At 38.1% G+C, this 14,732-nt stretch overlaps 1 protein-coding gene across 14 annotated transcripts in view; it reads left to right on the top strand.

Moving 5' to 3' along the window:
- Positions 1-9,442, top strand: part of LOC126084993 (zinc finger protein 583) — a 105,452-nt gene extending 96,010 nt beyond the window's left edge. For 9 of the 14 annotated variants that reach the window (XM_049899858.1, XM_049899860.1, XM_049899859.1 and 6 more), the window contains 3 exons: positions 3,527-3,653; positions 3,948-4,046; positions 7,087-9,442. In XM_049899858.1, the coding sequence (XP_049755815.1) occupies positions 3,527-3,653; positions 3,948-4,046; positions 7,087-8,561 (1,701 nt within the window). In that variant the 3' untranslated portion in view covers positions 8,562-9,442. The remainder of the gene's footprint in view (positions 1-3,526; positions 3,654-3,947; positions 4,047-7,086) is intronic. The other 5 variants (XM_049899867.1, XM_049899868.1, XM_049899866.1 and 2 more) reach the window with 3 other exon arrangements.
- The last annotated feature ends 5,290 nt before the right edge of the window (positions 9,443-14,732 follow it).

Here is a 14,732-nt window from a genome sequence, read left to right on the forward strand (position 1 = left end):
TGAGGAAATGTTCACGATCATTAGCCATTAGAGAAATGCAGATCAAAACTACAATGAGATTTCATCTCACTCCAACAAGGCTGGCATTAATCCAAAAAACACAACAGAATAGATGTTGGAGAGGCTGTGGAGAGATTGGAACATTTATACACTGCTGGTGGGAATGTAAAGTGGTACAACTACTTTGGAAATCGATCTGGCACTTCCTTAAAAAGCTAGAAATAGAACTACCATAAAAAAAATAGAACTACCATACGATCCAGCAATTGCACTCCTTGGAATCTATCCTAGGGAAATAAGAGCCTGACACGGACACATATATGCACACCCATGTTTACTGCAGCACTGTTTACAATAGCAAAAAGATGGAAGCAACCAAGGCGCCCATCAACAGATGAATGGATAAATAAATTATGGTATATTCACACAGTGGAATACTATGCATTGATAAAGAACAGTGAGGAATGTGTGAAACATTTCATAACATGGAGGAGCCTGGAAGGCATTATGCTGAGTGAAATCAGTCAGTTGCAAAAGGACAAATATTGTATGAGACAACTATTATAAGAACCCAAGAAATAGTTTAAACAGAGAAGAAAATATTCTTTGATGGTTACAAGAGTAGGGAGGTAGGGAAAGTGGGAGAGGAGCATTCACTAAGTAGATGGTAGATAAGAACAACTTTAGGTGAAGGGAAAGACAGCACACAATACAGGGGAGGTCAGCACAATTGGACTAAACCAAAAGCAAAGAAGATTCCTGAATTGAATGCTTCAAAGGCCAGTGTAGCAGGGGCAGAGGTCTGGGGACTACGGTTTCAGGGGACATCTAAGTCAATTGGCATAATAAAATCTATTAAGAAAACATTCCTCATCCTACTTTGAAGAGTGGCATCTGGGGTCTTAAACGCTAACAAGCAGCCATCTAAGATGCATCAATTGGTCTCAACCTACCTGGATCAAAGGAGAATGAAGGACACAAGGCGATCACGAGCCCAAGAGACAGAAAGGGCCACATGAACCAGCGACTGCATCATCCTGAGACCAGAAGAACTAGATGGTGCCCGGCTACAATCGATGTCTGCCCTGACAGGGAACACAACAGAGAACCCCTGAGGGAGCAGGAGAGCAGTGGGATGCAGATCCCAAGTTCTCGTAAGACCAGACTTAATGGCCTGACTGAGACTAGAAGGACCCCGGTGGTTATGGCCCCGAGACCTTCTGTTGGCCCAGGACAGGAACCATTTCCAAAGCCAACTCTTCAGACAGGGATTGAACTGGACAATGGGTTGGAGAGGGATGCTGGGGAGGAGTGAGCTTCTTGGATCAGATGGACACTTAAGACTATGTTGGCATCTCCTGCCTAGAGGGGAGATGAGAGGGTGGAGGGGGTTAGAAGCTGGTGAAATGGACACAAAAAGAGAGTGGAGGGAGAGAGCTGGCTGTCTCATTAGGGGGAGAGTAATTGGGAGTGTGGTTTTTGTGTGAGAGACTGACTTGATTTGTAAAGTTTCACTTAAAGCACAGTAAAAATGATTAAAAAATAAATATAGTGATTATAGGACTGTGCTAGGGAACGTACAAAATGAGTGTTCAAAAGTTATATGAAAGCATTGTGTTCTAGGGATGCTGAAACCTTTTTAAAGGAGCTTCTACTGGACAAATATGATCATGAAAATAATGATAATAACAGACTATAATTCATTAAATAAAAGAGCAATTTAAGAGTATACGTGTGTGTAGAATAGAAAGCTCTTAAAATGGAATTGTAATGAATGAATATAGAAGGAACGATAAAAAAAAGAGCAGTGTGATAGTAACTAATAATAACTTAATCAGTCATGCGACACTAATGTATGCTAAACTCAGTGGGTAAAAATGGAATAAAGATTGAGATCGTTGTGGCTTGTATTGTGTCCCCCCAAAATATATGTTGAAGTCCTAACCCCTGTACTTATAAAGATGATCCTGTTTGGAAATAGGAACACTAAGGATTAACAGCAGCCACTAGAAGCTGAAAGAAACAAAGTAGGACCTTCCCCTAGAACCAACAATCTGAATATGGACTTCAGGTCTTCTGAACTGTGAGAAAATAAATTTCTGTTCTTTAAAGTCCAAAAAAAAAAAAAATTAAAGTGAAAAATGTTTTACTTTATGTTAAGATGATTTCGTTCTTAATAAAATATTAACATTTTCTACACTTATTATTTTTTAAGTGCATGGAACAGGTTTATCTCACTAGGAGAATACCCATTTGGAGTTTTTAGGGAGCAAACTAGGTCTTGCTCCATGTTATAACAAAGATCCATAATTCAACATGTAGCAGTATTATTTGAGAGCTGTGCTGTAACATTTTAAAAACTCTTACACACTAGACATGTACAACTGTGTACTTCTAGTGAGAGGGGTAGGTACTTTTTGGTACACTTCATTATGAAATTTGGAAATGTTTTGCTACTTAAGTTAATTAAGATGATGCTTAGACGTACTGTTATCTTTGTATCTTTGGCAGCATGATAAGTTATCTACTGTCTTTCAAATTTAGAGGCATTACCAAGAGCTGTTAGATAATCTTTTATTGCCCCTTATACACTGAACCTCAGGAGAATTTCTATTGCCAAAGGAAAGGCATCCCAAACCAAGTAACTTTTATTGTACTTCTTTGGTTTTAATTAATTAATGTTTAATGTACTACAAACAAAAGACTTAGGTTGCTATTGTAAGATACATAATGATCCAGAGTATTAAAAATATGTAATATTTATTGTGAAATGTGGGAGATAGTGTCATCAATGAGATAACATGCATCACTTTACACAGCTGGCTGGCAAATATCGTTGCCACCAAGCACAAATTCAGTGGCATTTGTGATTGATCACCCAACTTCCTGATTGCTCCCTGTTAGAACATTTGTTTAAGTCATATTTTTGTAAAATCACTATGTTTATTATTTTCATTACATATATATTTAATTTTAGAACATTGATATTACAATGATCAAGTACATTTGTCTTTTTATATATTGATATCTTTGGAACATTGACCATTCCGTTGTACAGTTTGGAAAATGTTGATTTAGACCACATAACATTTCTTAAGGCTCAACTCAGGGCCTGCCTCTTCCTTGAAGCCTTTTTTCACTGTCCTGGTCTATTCTGGTTTCTCCAGATTGAGAAATTCTCTAGCATTTAGTATGAATAACATCTCGTTTTACCTTTGATTGTTTCTAGTATTCTGTTGTTGCCCAATTTTGTGTGTGTGTTATAAATCTTTTCTCCTCTACGGGACTGTAAATTGTTCACGAGTAGAGACTATCTCTGAAATTGTACACTTTTTATGACAAACAGAACTAAGCTCAAAGAAGTTGTCTGGCAATTTACTTGACATAGGTCACTCAGAACCTAAGATACTGCCAGAAAATTTCTGTCTGCAATATTTCTCTCCAGAAGCGTAGACAATTTAACTCTTCAGCCTGGGCCTATGTAAGGGTATGAACACTGAGCAAGAACGTGTTTCTGTCATTTCAGGATTTGGTGACATTTGGGGATGTGGCAGTAGATTTCTCTCAGGAAGAGTGGGAATGGCTGAACCCTGCTCAGAGGACTTTGTACAGGAAGGTGATGTTGGAGAACTATAGGAGCCTGGTATCACTGGGTAAGGCGGTCTCCCTGTAATTCAGAATCTGCACACAGGGCTGCTTTCCAATGTGAATGTTCGAGAGCCTCTGATGTGCTTCACTAACTGTTTCTTCTTGGATCCCCAAAATAATCTGTAGAATTGGCAACTTTATTAGACTATTCCTGCAACTTTATTTCCCCTGTCCTTCATAGACTCTTCACCTCTTCCTCAACTCCCTCCCTTCTTGATATAATGTCCATGCCTTCCTAATGACCAAGGAACTGGATCTGACCTATGGGGTTGGCTCAGTCGCCTTTTATTTTTTGTAAGCAGGAGCTTCTGTTTCTAAGCCAGATGTGATCTCATTATTGGAACAAGGAAAAGAACCCTGGACGGTGAAGAAGGAGGGGACAAGACGCACATACCCTGGTGAGTGAGAAAGAGCCAGGGAAGTAGAAACCATTGCCAGTAAAAAACTCAGCTCTTCTCAAAGGTTCTGGCTCATTATTTATGTTTTCTGGGTAGCTTTTCTCCAAGGCTCAAGGCCTAGGCAGAAATACTGAGGTGTTCTTAGCTTGAGGCCCCCAACTTATTCTGCTTATCTTTCTTCTCTCACCTATTACTGTCTTCTCTGATAACCCATGTTCCTATTCTCTGAATCCAAATCCACAGCTTCTCCTTGTCATTGCCTTTTAACTTTGCATAAGTTGCTCCATTCTATTTTTTAAAAATCTAGACATTATAATGCTTCCTCCCCTTAACTCCCCCTTTCCAGTCATTTCTTCTTTTAGATTGGTACTTATTTTTTTAGACAGACTCATTGAATTTCTGCCTTTAGCAAAGTAAAGTACTCTGCTAAATTCTTGCGATTATTCAGAGTTTATAAACCGTCAAAAAAAAAAAGCATTTCCAGTTGTATTTTCAAGTCAGGGTAACTGGATGGTGATAGCATTTAATAGAAACAATTCAGAATCAAAAATAGGTTGGTAGGGAAAAGATAATAAATTTGGCTTGGGACATATGAAATTTGATTGTTTTTATGAGACGGACGGGGAGTTATCAGATAAGAGATGCAACATGCAACTGGATAGGGAGACAGGCTCAAAAAAAAAGTCTAATTTAGAGATGTCAGTGTGAGTGAATGAAATCGGTGGTCTTAATTTTTTTTATTGTACTTTAGATAAAAGTTTACAGAGCAAACTAGTTTCTCATTAAACAATATACATATTGTTTTGTGACATTGGTTGCCAATCCCATGACATGTCAACACTCTCCCCTTCTTGACTTTGGGTTCCCCATTAATTGGTCTTAATATCTTGTGAAACAAATCCTGAGGCCTTTGGGAGGCAATGGATTTTTGACAACCTTCTTGGTACAGTAAAACCTGCGAAAGCTGGAAACTGTGTAAGGTGGAAACTTGTCAGAGAAGGAAAACTCAAATATTTTCCACTAAAAGGAGCAATAGAAAAATGGTTAGACTGCACCCTGTCAAAGGTGGAAACTTTGTGAGACCCAGAATAACAAGGCAGTTCCACTGAATTCTGGCTCTCACAGGTTTCACTGTATTGTCTTTGTTAACTGGTCTCTGCAGTTTCTGTCATGGGTCAAATTTTATAATTTATTTTTCTAGATAGTTACCCTTTTCATTTAGATTATCAAGTGGATCCAAGCCAAGTAATAGCCTATAATTCTTTTCATTTTTTTAGTTTGCTACTGTTTTGTTAATTTTATTTGTTTTAAAGATCCAGCTTGTACATTTATCTATGAGTGTTATCATCTTCTAATTCTCTATTTTTTACTTTTTTTCCTTAACTAATTCCTTCCTTTAATTTCCTTAGGTTTATTTTGTTCTTCATCTTCCTGAAATGAATGCTTAACCTTTTCATTTCATTCTCTATTATTCAGTAGTGAAATTATAAAGGGTTATGAATTTCCCTTTGAATATAGCTTAAGTTGTCTCTTATAGATTCTGATATTTAGTGTTTTTGTTATTGCTGTTTTCTAGATCTAAGTTTTCCATTTCCCTTTCGTTCAAGAAATGTTTAAAAGCATCTTCTGGTTTCATTATATTTTGATCAGATAGTTTTATTGTACTTGATCAGACAGCAGTTGTTACTGGTTCTCCTTTTTTACTATTTGAGGATTCCGTGTGGCCTAGTAGAAGTTAGTTTTGTAAAATGTTCCAGAGGTTCCAAAGTATAGTCTCTTATTTTAATGCAAAGAGCCTATTGTATATTGTGAGTGTTACTTTGCAATTGTTATTAAAGGGTGTCTTTACTAACCATCCATTTTTTGTTTCCATCCATTAGTTTTTCTTAACAACTGTGTTCAGAAATAATATATATACAGTAAACTACATCCATTTAAATTGTACAATGTGAAGAGTTCTGACAGTTGTATACATTGAATAAATGGGTCAAGCAAACATCTGGGGAAAAGTCCTTTGCAGATAGAGAAACAGCAAGTGTAGTGTTCTTGAAGTGGGAATAGAAGGAATACCCACATAGCTAAAGTGGAATAAGCAAGGAAGAGAGTAGTAGAAGATATGGTTCGAGAGGGCTGGATCATAGAGAGCTTTGTGGAGCATGGTAGGAACTGTAGATGTTATTATAATGTGGTAAGAAACCATTGAAAATTCTTGAGCAGAAGAATGAAAGAATCTGACCTGGGAATGGAAAGAGGAAGAATAATTAAGACCCACGTTAGATTTAATAAAAGTAATTAGATGGAAAATTATTTTTATATCTAGACACCTTAGGTTTAGGGATCAATTGAAAATTAACAGTTGGCTGGAATATATTACATAGAAAACAATTTTCAGGAAGACCATTTTCTGACTGCAAAATGTTAACCATAGAGTTTCATGTATAGCCCAAGGCAACAAGTAATAGCAACTGGAGTGTCTTTGGGTCTGGGGGTCTAGTGAAGGTTTTTCAGCCACATTTTTAGCATTGTGAAATTGACTTTTAAAAAAATAATTAACCTCTTTGAATGCAGGGTAACCAGAGGCAAGAGAGAAAGGGTATTTGGAAACTGTTACGTTAACTTAGATATAAAATGATTATAATTTCACATGACTTTTTCAGCTCATTATTTCTTCTTATATTTACCTTATTGATTAAACCCAATACCCAAACCCACTTCTTTGAATTCAATTCCCACTCATAGTGACCTTATAGGACAGGGTAGAACTGCCCCATAGCATTTCTAAGGCGGTAAAGTCTTTACAGAAGCAGACTGCCACATCTTTCTCCCACACCTTACTGATTACATATGATTAATTTATTTCCTTAATCAACTTTATTAAGTTCTCATTCTTTTTACTCTCATACTTTGTAGGTAGCATGACTATATAAGAGCTATTAAATCCTTGAACTTACGTATTTTATTCACCTATTTTTGTTCTAGAAGTTTATTTTCTTTTAATGCATAAACACAAAAGATGTTTATTTTCTTGATAATCTTTTAGATTGGGAGTATATATTTGAAAACAGTGAATTTTCATCAAAGCAAGCTATTTATGAAGAATCATCCAAAGTGGTGACAATAGGAAGAAGCCATCTCAGTTATGGCCTTGACTGCTCCAGTTTGATAGACTGTAAAAGTGAGGGTTGTTTTAAGAGGCATTTGGGAAGTCATGAGGCACATTCAAGTCAGTTGATCTTCACTCATAAGGAAATCCTTACTGAAGAACAAAGTAATAAATATAATAAATCTTGGCAAACTTTCCATCAGGATGCAATGCTTGATATACAACAGATCATTCCCACCAAAGAAAGAGTACGTAAGCATGAGCCACAAAAGAAAAGCTACCGAAAAAAATATGTTGAAATGAAACGTAAGAAAGTCTATATGGAAAAGAAACTTTTGAAATGTAATGAATGTGAGAAAGTCTTCAACCAGAGCTCATCCCTCACTCTTCATCAGCGAATTCATACTGGAGAGAAACCTTATGCGTGCGTTGAATGTGGGAAAACCTTCAGCCAAAGTGCAAATCTAGCTCAACATAAGAGAGTACATACTGGGGAGAAACCCTATGAATGTAAGGAATGTAGGAAAGCTTTCAGCCAGAATGCACACCTTGCTCAACATCAGAGAGTTCATACTGGAGAGAAACCTTATCAGTGTAAAGAATGTAAAAAAGCCTTCAGCCAGATTGCACACCTGACTCAACACCAGAGAGTTCATACTGGAGAGAGACCTTTTGAATGTATTGAATGTGGAAAGGCTTTTAGCAATGGTTCATTTCTTGCTCAGCACCAGAGAATTCATACAGGAGAGAAACCTTATGTGTGTAATGTGTGTGGGAAAGCCTTTAGCCATCGTGGATACCTAATTGTACATCAGAGAATTCATACTGGAGAGAGACCCTATGAATGTAAAGAATGTAGAAAAGCCTTCAGCCAATATGCACACCTTTCTCAGCATCAGAGAGTTCATACTGGAGAAAAACCTTATGAATGTAAAGTATGTAGAAAAGCGTTTAGCCAAATTGCATACCTTGATCAACATCAGAGGGTCCATACTGGAGAGAAACCTTATGAATGTATTGAATGTGGGAAGGCATTTAGCAATAGTTCATCACTTGCACAACATCAGAGAAGTCATACTGGAGAAAAACCCTATATGTGTAAGGAATGTAGGAAAACATTTAGCCAGAATGCAGGCCTTGCTCAACATCAGAGAATTCATACTGGAGAAAAACCATATGAATGTAATGTTTGTGGGAAAGCCTTTAGCTATAGTGGATCTCTTACTCTACACCAGAGAATTCATACTGGAGAGAGACCCTATGAATGTAAGGATTGCAGGAAATCTTTCAGACAGCGTGCACACCTTGCTCATCATGAGAAAATTCATACTATGGAGGCATTCTTGACTCTTTCCTCTCCCTCGCCGTCCACATCCATTCAGTTACCAAGATCTGTAGGTTATATCTCCTAAATATGTCTGGAATCTGATCCCTTTAATACATTTCCATTCCATCATCCTTGTCTAAGATACAGTCTATCTGATGTGGACTGTGGAAATAACTTTCTAATTGGTCTTCCTGTATCCACCATTGTCTGCTTCAATCATCCACATTGCAGCCAAACTTAAATTTTTTTAAATATAAGTTTAATCATACCATTTCTCCCTCACTGAAACCCTTCAGTAATATCCCATAGTTCTTAGGTTAAAAGCACACAGTCCTCAAAATAGCCTTAGAGATCCCTTTCTCCCCCACACCTTGTTCCAGTATACTTTCCAAAGAAATATCATGTCAATATTTATTTCATTTTCTGGATACTTAACCAGAATTAAGAACTCAGACTTCAGCATCAAACAGATCTGACTTACAATCCTTGCTCTTCCGTTTTGCCTTCTTATTTTGAGGAACGTCTTAGCCTTTGTGACCTTCAGTCTTCTTATTTATATTATGGGAATAATAATGGTTCTACCTCAAAAGTTAATGAGATAATGCATGTAAATTGCTCAGCAGAGTGCCTAGCATAAAGTAACAATAAACAATGATGTAAAATAAAAAGATACTGTGGTGTGCAAAGAAGAGCTGATCGTCTCAGCCATAATCAACTGACAAAAAAGTAGCAGCATCTCAGGACTAGGAGATTGTAAAGGTTTTTGATTAGGAAGTGTCACTGTTCTAAAGATGGGTGATGAGTCTATCCTATACTGTAGGATTCACATTAGATTCTGTGATTATATAGGGTAAGATGGTGATTTTTCATCATTTCAGCACAAATATATAGAGAGATGACTTTGTTGGGTAAGAAAAAACTAACCTTATTAGATGCTCAACGGTTCTAAGAAGTCACATTTTAAGACATTTTAAATAAGACAAATAGAATTTACTGAGATGTATGTGTCGTTTACATAACAAAAACTTGAAAAGATCAATAACCAAAGAATAGAAAATAAAGTGTTAAACTCCCTTTCCTAATTCTAAGTGGAATTAGACTTATGACATTAAAATTAGAAAAAGTTGTTAATCTTCTAAACAGTAATTCTAAAACTAAAGAGAAAAAGAAACCAAAGCTATAGGTCAGTGCTCCTAAACTGGCTGCCCACAAACATATGTTCGGTTTGGTATGCATCATGTTCAAAACGAACATGATTTCCTTTAAGATGGCATGTGTTCTCTGGTTCTCCACAGTCCCAAGCACCCCGTTTTACATTTAACCTGTTTTACTCTTTACTTACTTTCCTTGCTCTTGAAGGCTTGAGTTTGCAATCAATGCAGTAACTAATTCACATATGAATGAAGATAAAAAGAGTGGTGAAAGTTCCATGAAGGATGAAAAGACTAGAACAAATAGACATTATGTTCTCCTGGTTGGAAGATGGAACATCATAAAGATGTCAGTAGACCCCAAATTAATCTACAATTCCTTGTACCTAACACCACCACAAGAATATATTTTTAGTTACTGTACACGTGTGCACGGACACTTTTTTTGTGTGTGTGCATACACGTATATACATACCTTCATATAGATACATAAATTACATACTAAAGGTGATATTTCACATCAGTGATTAACAGTGTTAAGGAACTTGACTGTACAAAGACAACCATTCTGTACATGAAAATTATTTCCAAGTGTTTTATTTAAATATGAAACAAATATTAGAGGACACTAACATACTTTGATAATCATGGAGTGAGAACAATTTTCCTAAGCATGACATGAGATCCAAAAGCCACAAAGGAAAAAAGGTGCATAGATTGTCTCCACAAGAACTTTAAAACATTTGTACGATCAAAGACAGTATAAAAATTAGAAGATTTTTAGTCAGAATGGAAGAAAATCATTGCAACATATATGACATGAAATTCATATCCTTACTATAAAAGTGCTACAAATCACTTAGAAAATGACACCACATTGCAGCCCCATAGGCAAAGAATATGAGCAGGCATCTGGTGACTGATAAACGTGCTAAGTACTGAATCTCACCAGGATCAGAAAAAAACACACCAATGAAACAACATTTTTGCAACATTTTGCAACATCAGCTTGATAAAAATTTGCATTGTGAAAGCGTAGGAATACAGACACTTGCACTGATTTGGGGAGTTTGAATTTGTACAACCTTTCTGGAAGACAATTTGTCAATACCAATTTTCCACAGGAAAACCAAGATTTTCTGTAGCAGCTAACAGATGGCACACAAGTTTGTCTTCCCCTCATATCCCATTAAACAGACAAAAGAATGGAAAAGGTGCCAAACGTATAATGAAAGCTATAACAAATGTACAGCTCTTCAAGTTAGCAACTCCATTGCTAGAAATTTATGCCAGGGAAACACAAGTGTTCAAGATCAACACACAGGGATGTCCACTGCACAATTATATTAGTGAAAAAGGGAAATAAATGTTAATCATTCTGTGATTAATAAACTATGATACATAGGTTCAACAGGCTACCGTGAAGAATTTATATACATATATAACGCTTATAACACAAACAGCCCTAATAAATATGTTAAATGAAAAGTTACATAGTTTGATCACAATGTAGAATTTAAAACAGTTGAAAACTACATTCCACAAATATTTATTCAAGCCTTGTAATACGTCAGGATACATGCTAGGTGGTGGTGAAACAAAATAGACATGGAACCCACTGATAGGAAGATTAGAGTCTGATTGGAAAGAGTTCTTCAAATAATTCCACAAATACACTTTGTCAACTGAGTAGTGCTATGATGTTGCAGTACAGGGTGCTATGAACACACAAAACAGAACAATTAGATTTGGTATGGGAGTCAGGAAAGGATTTCCTGGGGAAGTGCTGCTTCAACTGAGGCCTGAAAATTGAGAAAGCATTAACCAAAATGAAACTAGTTGCCATCAAGTTGATTCCAACTCATGGTGACCCCATGTGTCAGAGCAGAACTGTGCTCCACAGAGTTTCCTGTGGCTGTTTTTTTGGAAGTAGATCACCAGGGCTTTCTTCGAGGAGTCTCTGGGTAGACTCGTACCTCCAACCTTTCAGTTAGCACGTTAAATGTGCCACCCAGGGACTCTGGGGAGAAAAAGTGAAGGAAGAGTGTTCCAGGCTGAGAAAATAGTATATCTAAAGCTTTGGGAATGGGAGTATGAGTATGGCCCATTGAGGGAGAGGGGTAATTTTATGAGATTGAAGCCAGAGATAAACAGTTAATAAATCCTGAATGAGCTTGTTCGACCATGATAAAGGATACTATCTCAAAAAAATGCTGAGATCTGCAAGGTTTTAAGAGGTATATGATAGGGCGTAATGAGTCAGAATTGACTGGACAGCAATGGGTTTGATTTGGTTGGGTTGATGCTATGGAGATGTGAAAGTATAGAGTCACCACTTGAGAAGACTACAGGGAAAGTGACCTCAAGGGAGGAAAGGAAGTGGTAGGAACAATCATAAAAGTTATGAGGAAGTTTGCTGAATATTAAGTGGTGATCATTCCAGAGAAAAGAGGTGATAACTAGGCCTGACAGTGTATGGGAGGAATAGTTCAGCTATCCTCAATCTCTTAAGAAGGAAGTACGAAATACAAGATCTGCATTTGTCACAGTGAGGGCCACCATCTTATCACGATGCACATTTTGGGGTTGCCTAATTTACATATCTAAGGTATGAAATGGACGAAACACCTCTCTCAGGCTCAATCCACTGAGGCATGGAGATTTGTGGAGCCGAGTGTGAGAGGGAAGGGTAATTAGCCTTTATTCTCATCCTTTCCTGTGGCAAAGGTAAGTTAAATTTCCACGGGTCAAGTGAACACAGTACAAAGTGGCTTGTTACTAAGCGCCTTTCCTGTAATCCCGGACGGCTACATGCTAGACAAGACAACCCCAACAGCAAGAGGCTGGGACTGGAGTAACAAAAAGTGGTTAAGGCTCACCTGGAATTCCTTTTAAGGTCCTCCATAGGCCTATACCACCACTCATCTGTCAGTTTGTCATTCTGTGGTGGCTTCTGTGTTGCTGGGATGCTGGAAGCTGTACCACTGGCATTTCAAATACCAGCAGGGTCACCCATTGTGGACAGGTTTAAGCGAAGCTTCCAGACTTAGGCAGACTAGGAAGAAGGACCCGGCGATCTACTTCTGAAAAAAGTTGGCCAGTGAAAACCTTATGTATAGCAGAATGTTGTCTGCATAGTGCCGGAAGATGAGCCCCTCCGGTTGAAAGTCACTGAAAATACTACTGGAGAAGAGCTGCCTCAAGGTACAGTCAACCTCAATGACACAGATGTGGCATGACACAAAATGTTGTACAGGGGGTTGCTCTGAGTTGGAGCCAACTTCATCATACCTAAGGATAGAAGGCCTCCCTCACGGATGGTGCCAGGTAGAGACACCACCAAGAGAAAGTGAGGCTACTTACGTAAAAGGCAGCAGATCTGATCTACAAAGAAGGTGGCCGTAAGGAATCATCATTTTCCTACTCCCTTTTCTTGAGCTCTATAGAAGAGTGGTGTGGACTGATATATCTCCATAAGGAGGGTAATCTGAATGTAGGAGGATCCTTTATAAGTATTTACTAACTTCTAAATTTAAAGTGGTAGAGCCAAGATGACTATGTCCTTTTTGAAGCCTAGTTAAAGCAACAAGAGGCAGATGTGGAAGTGCTGTTTTTGATGAAGAAACATGTATCTCTGAGGCTCAAAATCCACAAAGAAGTGCTGCTAAACATGGTGAGAATCCAGGGAGAGAAACTGCTGCTGCACCGAGGACTGCAAAATTCCCCCAAGGTAGTGGCATGCCGGGAAAGACAAATGAGAGGGCACTGGGATCGGAGCCATTACACCACTTTGATCAGGCTGGCTTTAAGAGCTTCCACTCGATTTGCAATTACAGAGTGGCAGAAGAAGGGGGCAAGAGGGCTTGAAGATATACACGGATTTTGAAAAGAGAATTTATCATTTGGCAGAGAAGAACTATACCCATGACTTGCAGGACTGCACAGTGAAGGCTAACTCCTTGCTACTCAAAGTGTGGTGTATGGCTCAGCAGCATCATTATTACTTGAGATTTTGTTAGATCTTCAGGTGATCTGAATACACATTAAAGTTTGAGAGACTCTGGGCTAAGAGAAACTTACTGCCCTTTGAAAAATACGGGTCTGGAAAAGCTAGCTCCCCTTGTTTGAAATGTCTAAGCCCAGCCTTTCATCAGTGACCTGATGAATAATGGTAGACTCAGACTTACAGAATCTGCCCTCACCAAAACTGAACAAAGTACATGCCAGCATCACTGAGAGATGAAAAGTGGCGCTACCTCATATCACACACTATGAAAAGTATTATAGAGAAACAACAGGGCCAAACTAAAAGCATACGCCAGGATATGTGGCATTTTCTGCCCCCTGGTAAGAGCTGAATAACAGAGAAAAAGCAGAAGATTTCTGAAAATCTTCACTGATATATCCCAATTTGGTGGAGAAGATTTTGGCAGCACTTGGCAAACAAACCCAAACCCATTGCTGTCGATTCCAACTCATGATGACCCCATGTGTTACAAAGTAGAACTGAACTCCACAGGGTTTTAATGGCTGTAATCTTAATGGAAGCAAATCACTAGGCATTTCTATTGTGGCTACACTAAGTGGGTTTGAACTGTCAACCTTTAGGTTAGTAGTCAAGCACAAACTGCACTCCCAGGGACCTTAATACTGGACAAAGTTCCCACAAAATTCCTTTAAAAATCCTTCCTCATAAGGGTAGAGTGTTGACATGTTGTGGGTTGGCAACCAACGTCACAAAACAATTATGTATGTTCGTTGTTTAATGAGAAAAAAATTCCTTCCTCAGTATAAATAAGTTTGGCTAGGAAGGGCAATTTGGTAACATCTAATAAAATGTGTACCTTTTGATACAATTTAGCCTCCAAAAATAATAAAACTTTTCAAGAGCACATGTCATTCTATTACACATGAAATAACAGGCAAGGAGATAAGACTGATGAAGGTAGCTGACTGTGGGCAGGGCATCCTTCTGCCCTTCCTCAAATCTTTAGGTGTGTGGCCACTGATCTGGAACCAATCTCTCTGGCAGACTGACAGAGAAACTAACACGGAATTGTGTGCATGCGTGCGTGCACGTGTAGATAGAGAGGGAGAAAAGACAC

This window comes from Elephas maximus, chromosome 11, assembly GCF_024166365.1.
Source record: "Elephas maximus indicus isolate mEleMax1 chromosome 11, mEleMax1 primary haplotype, whole genome shotgun sequence".
Classification (NCBI taxonomy): domain Eukaryota; kingdom Metazoa; phylum Chordata; class Mammalia; order Proboscidea; family Elephantidae; genus Elephas; species Elephas maximus.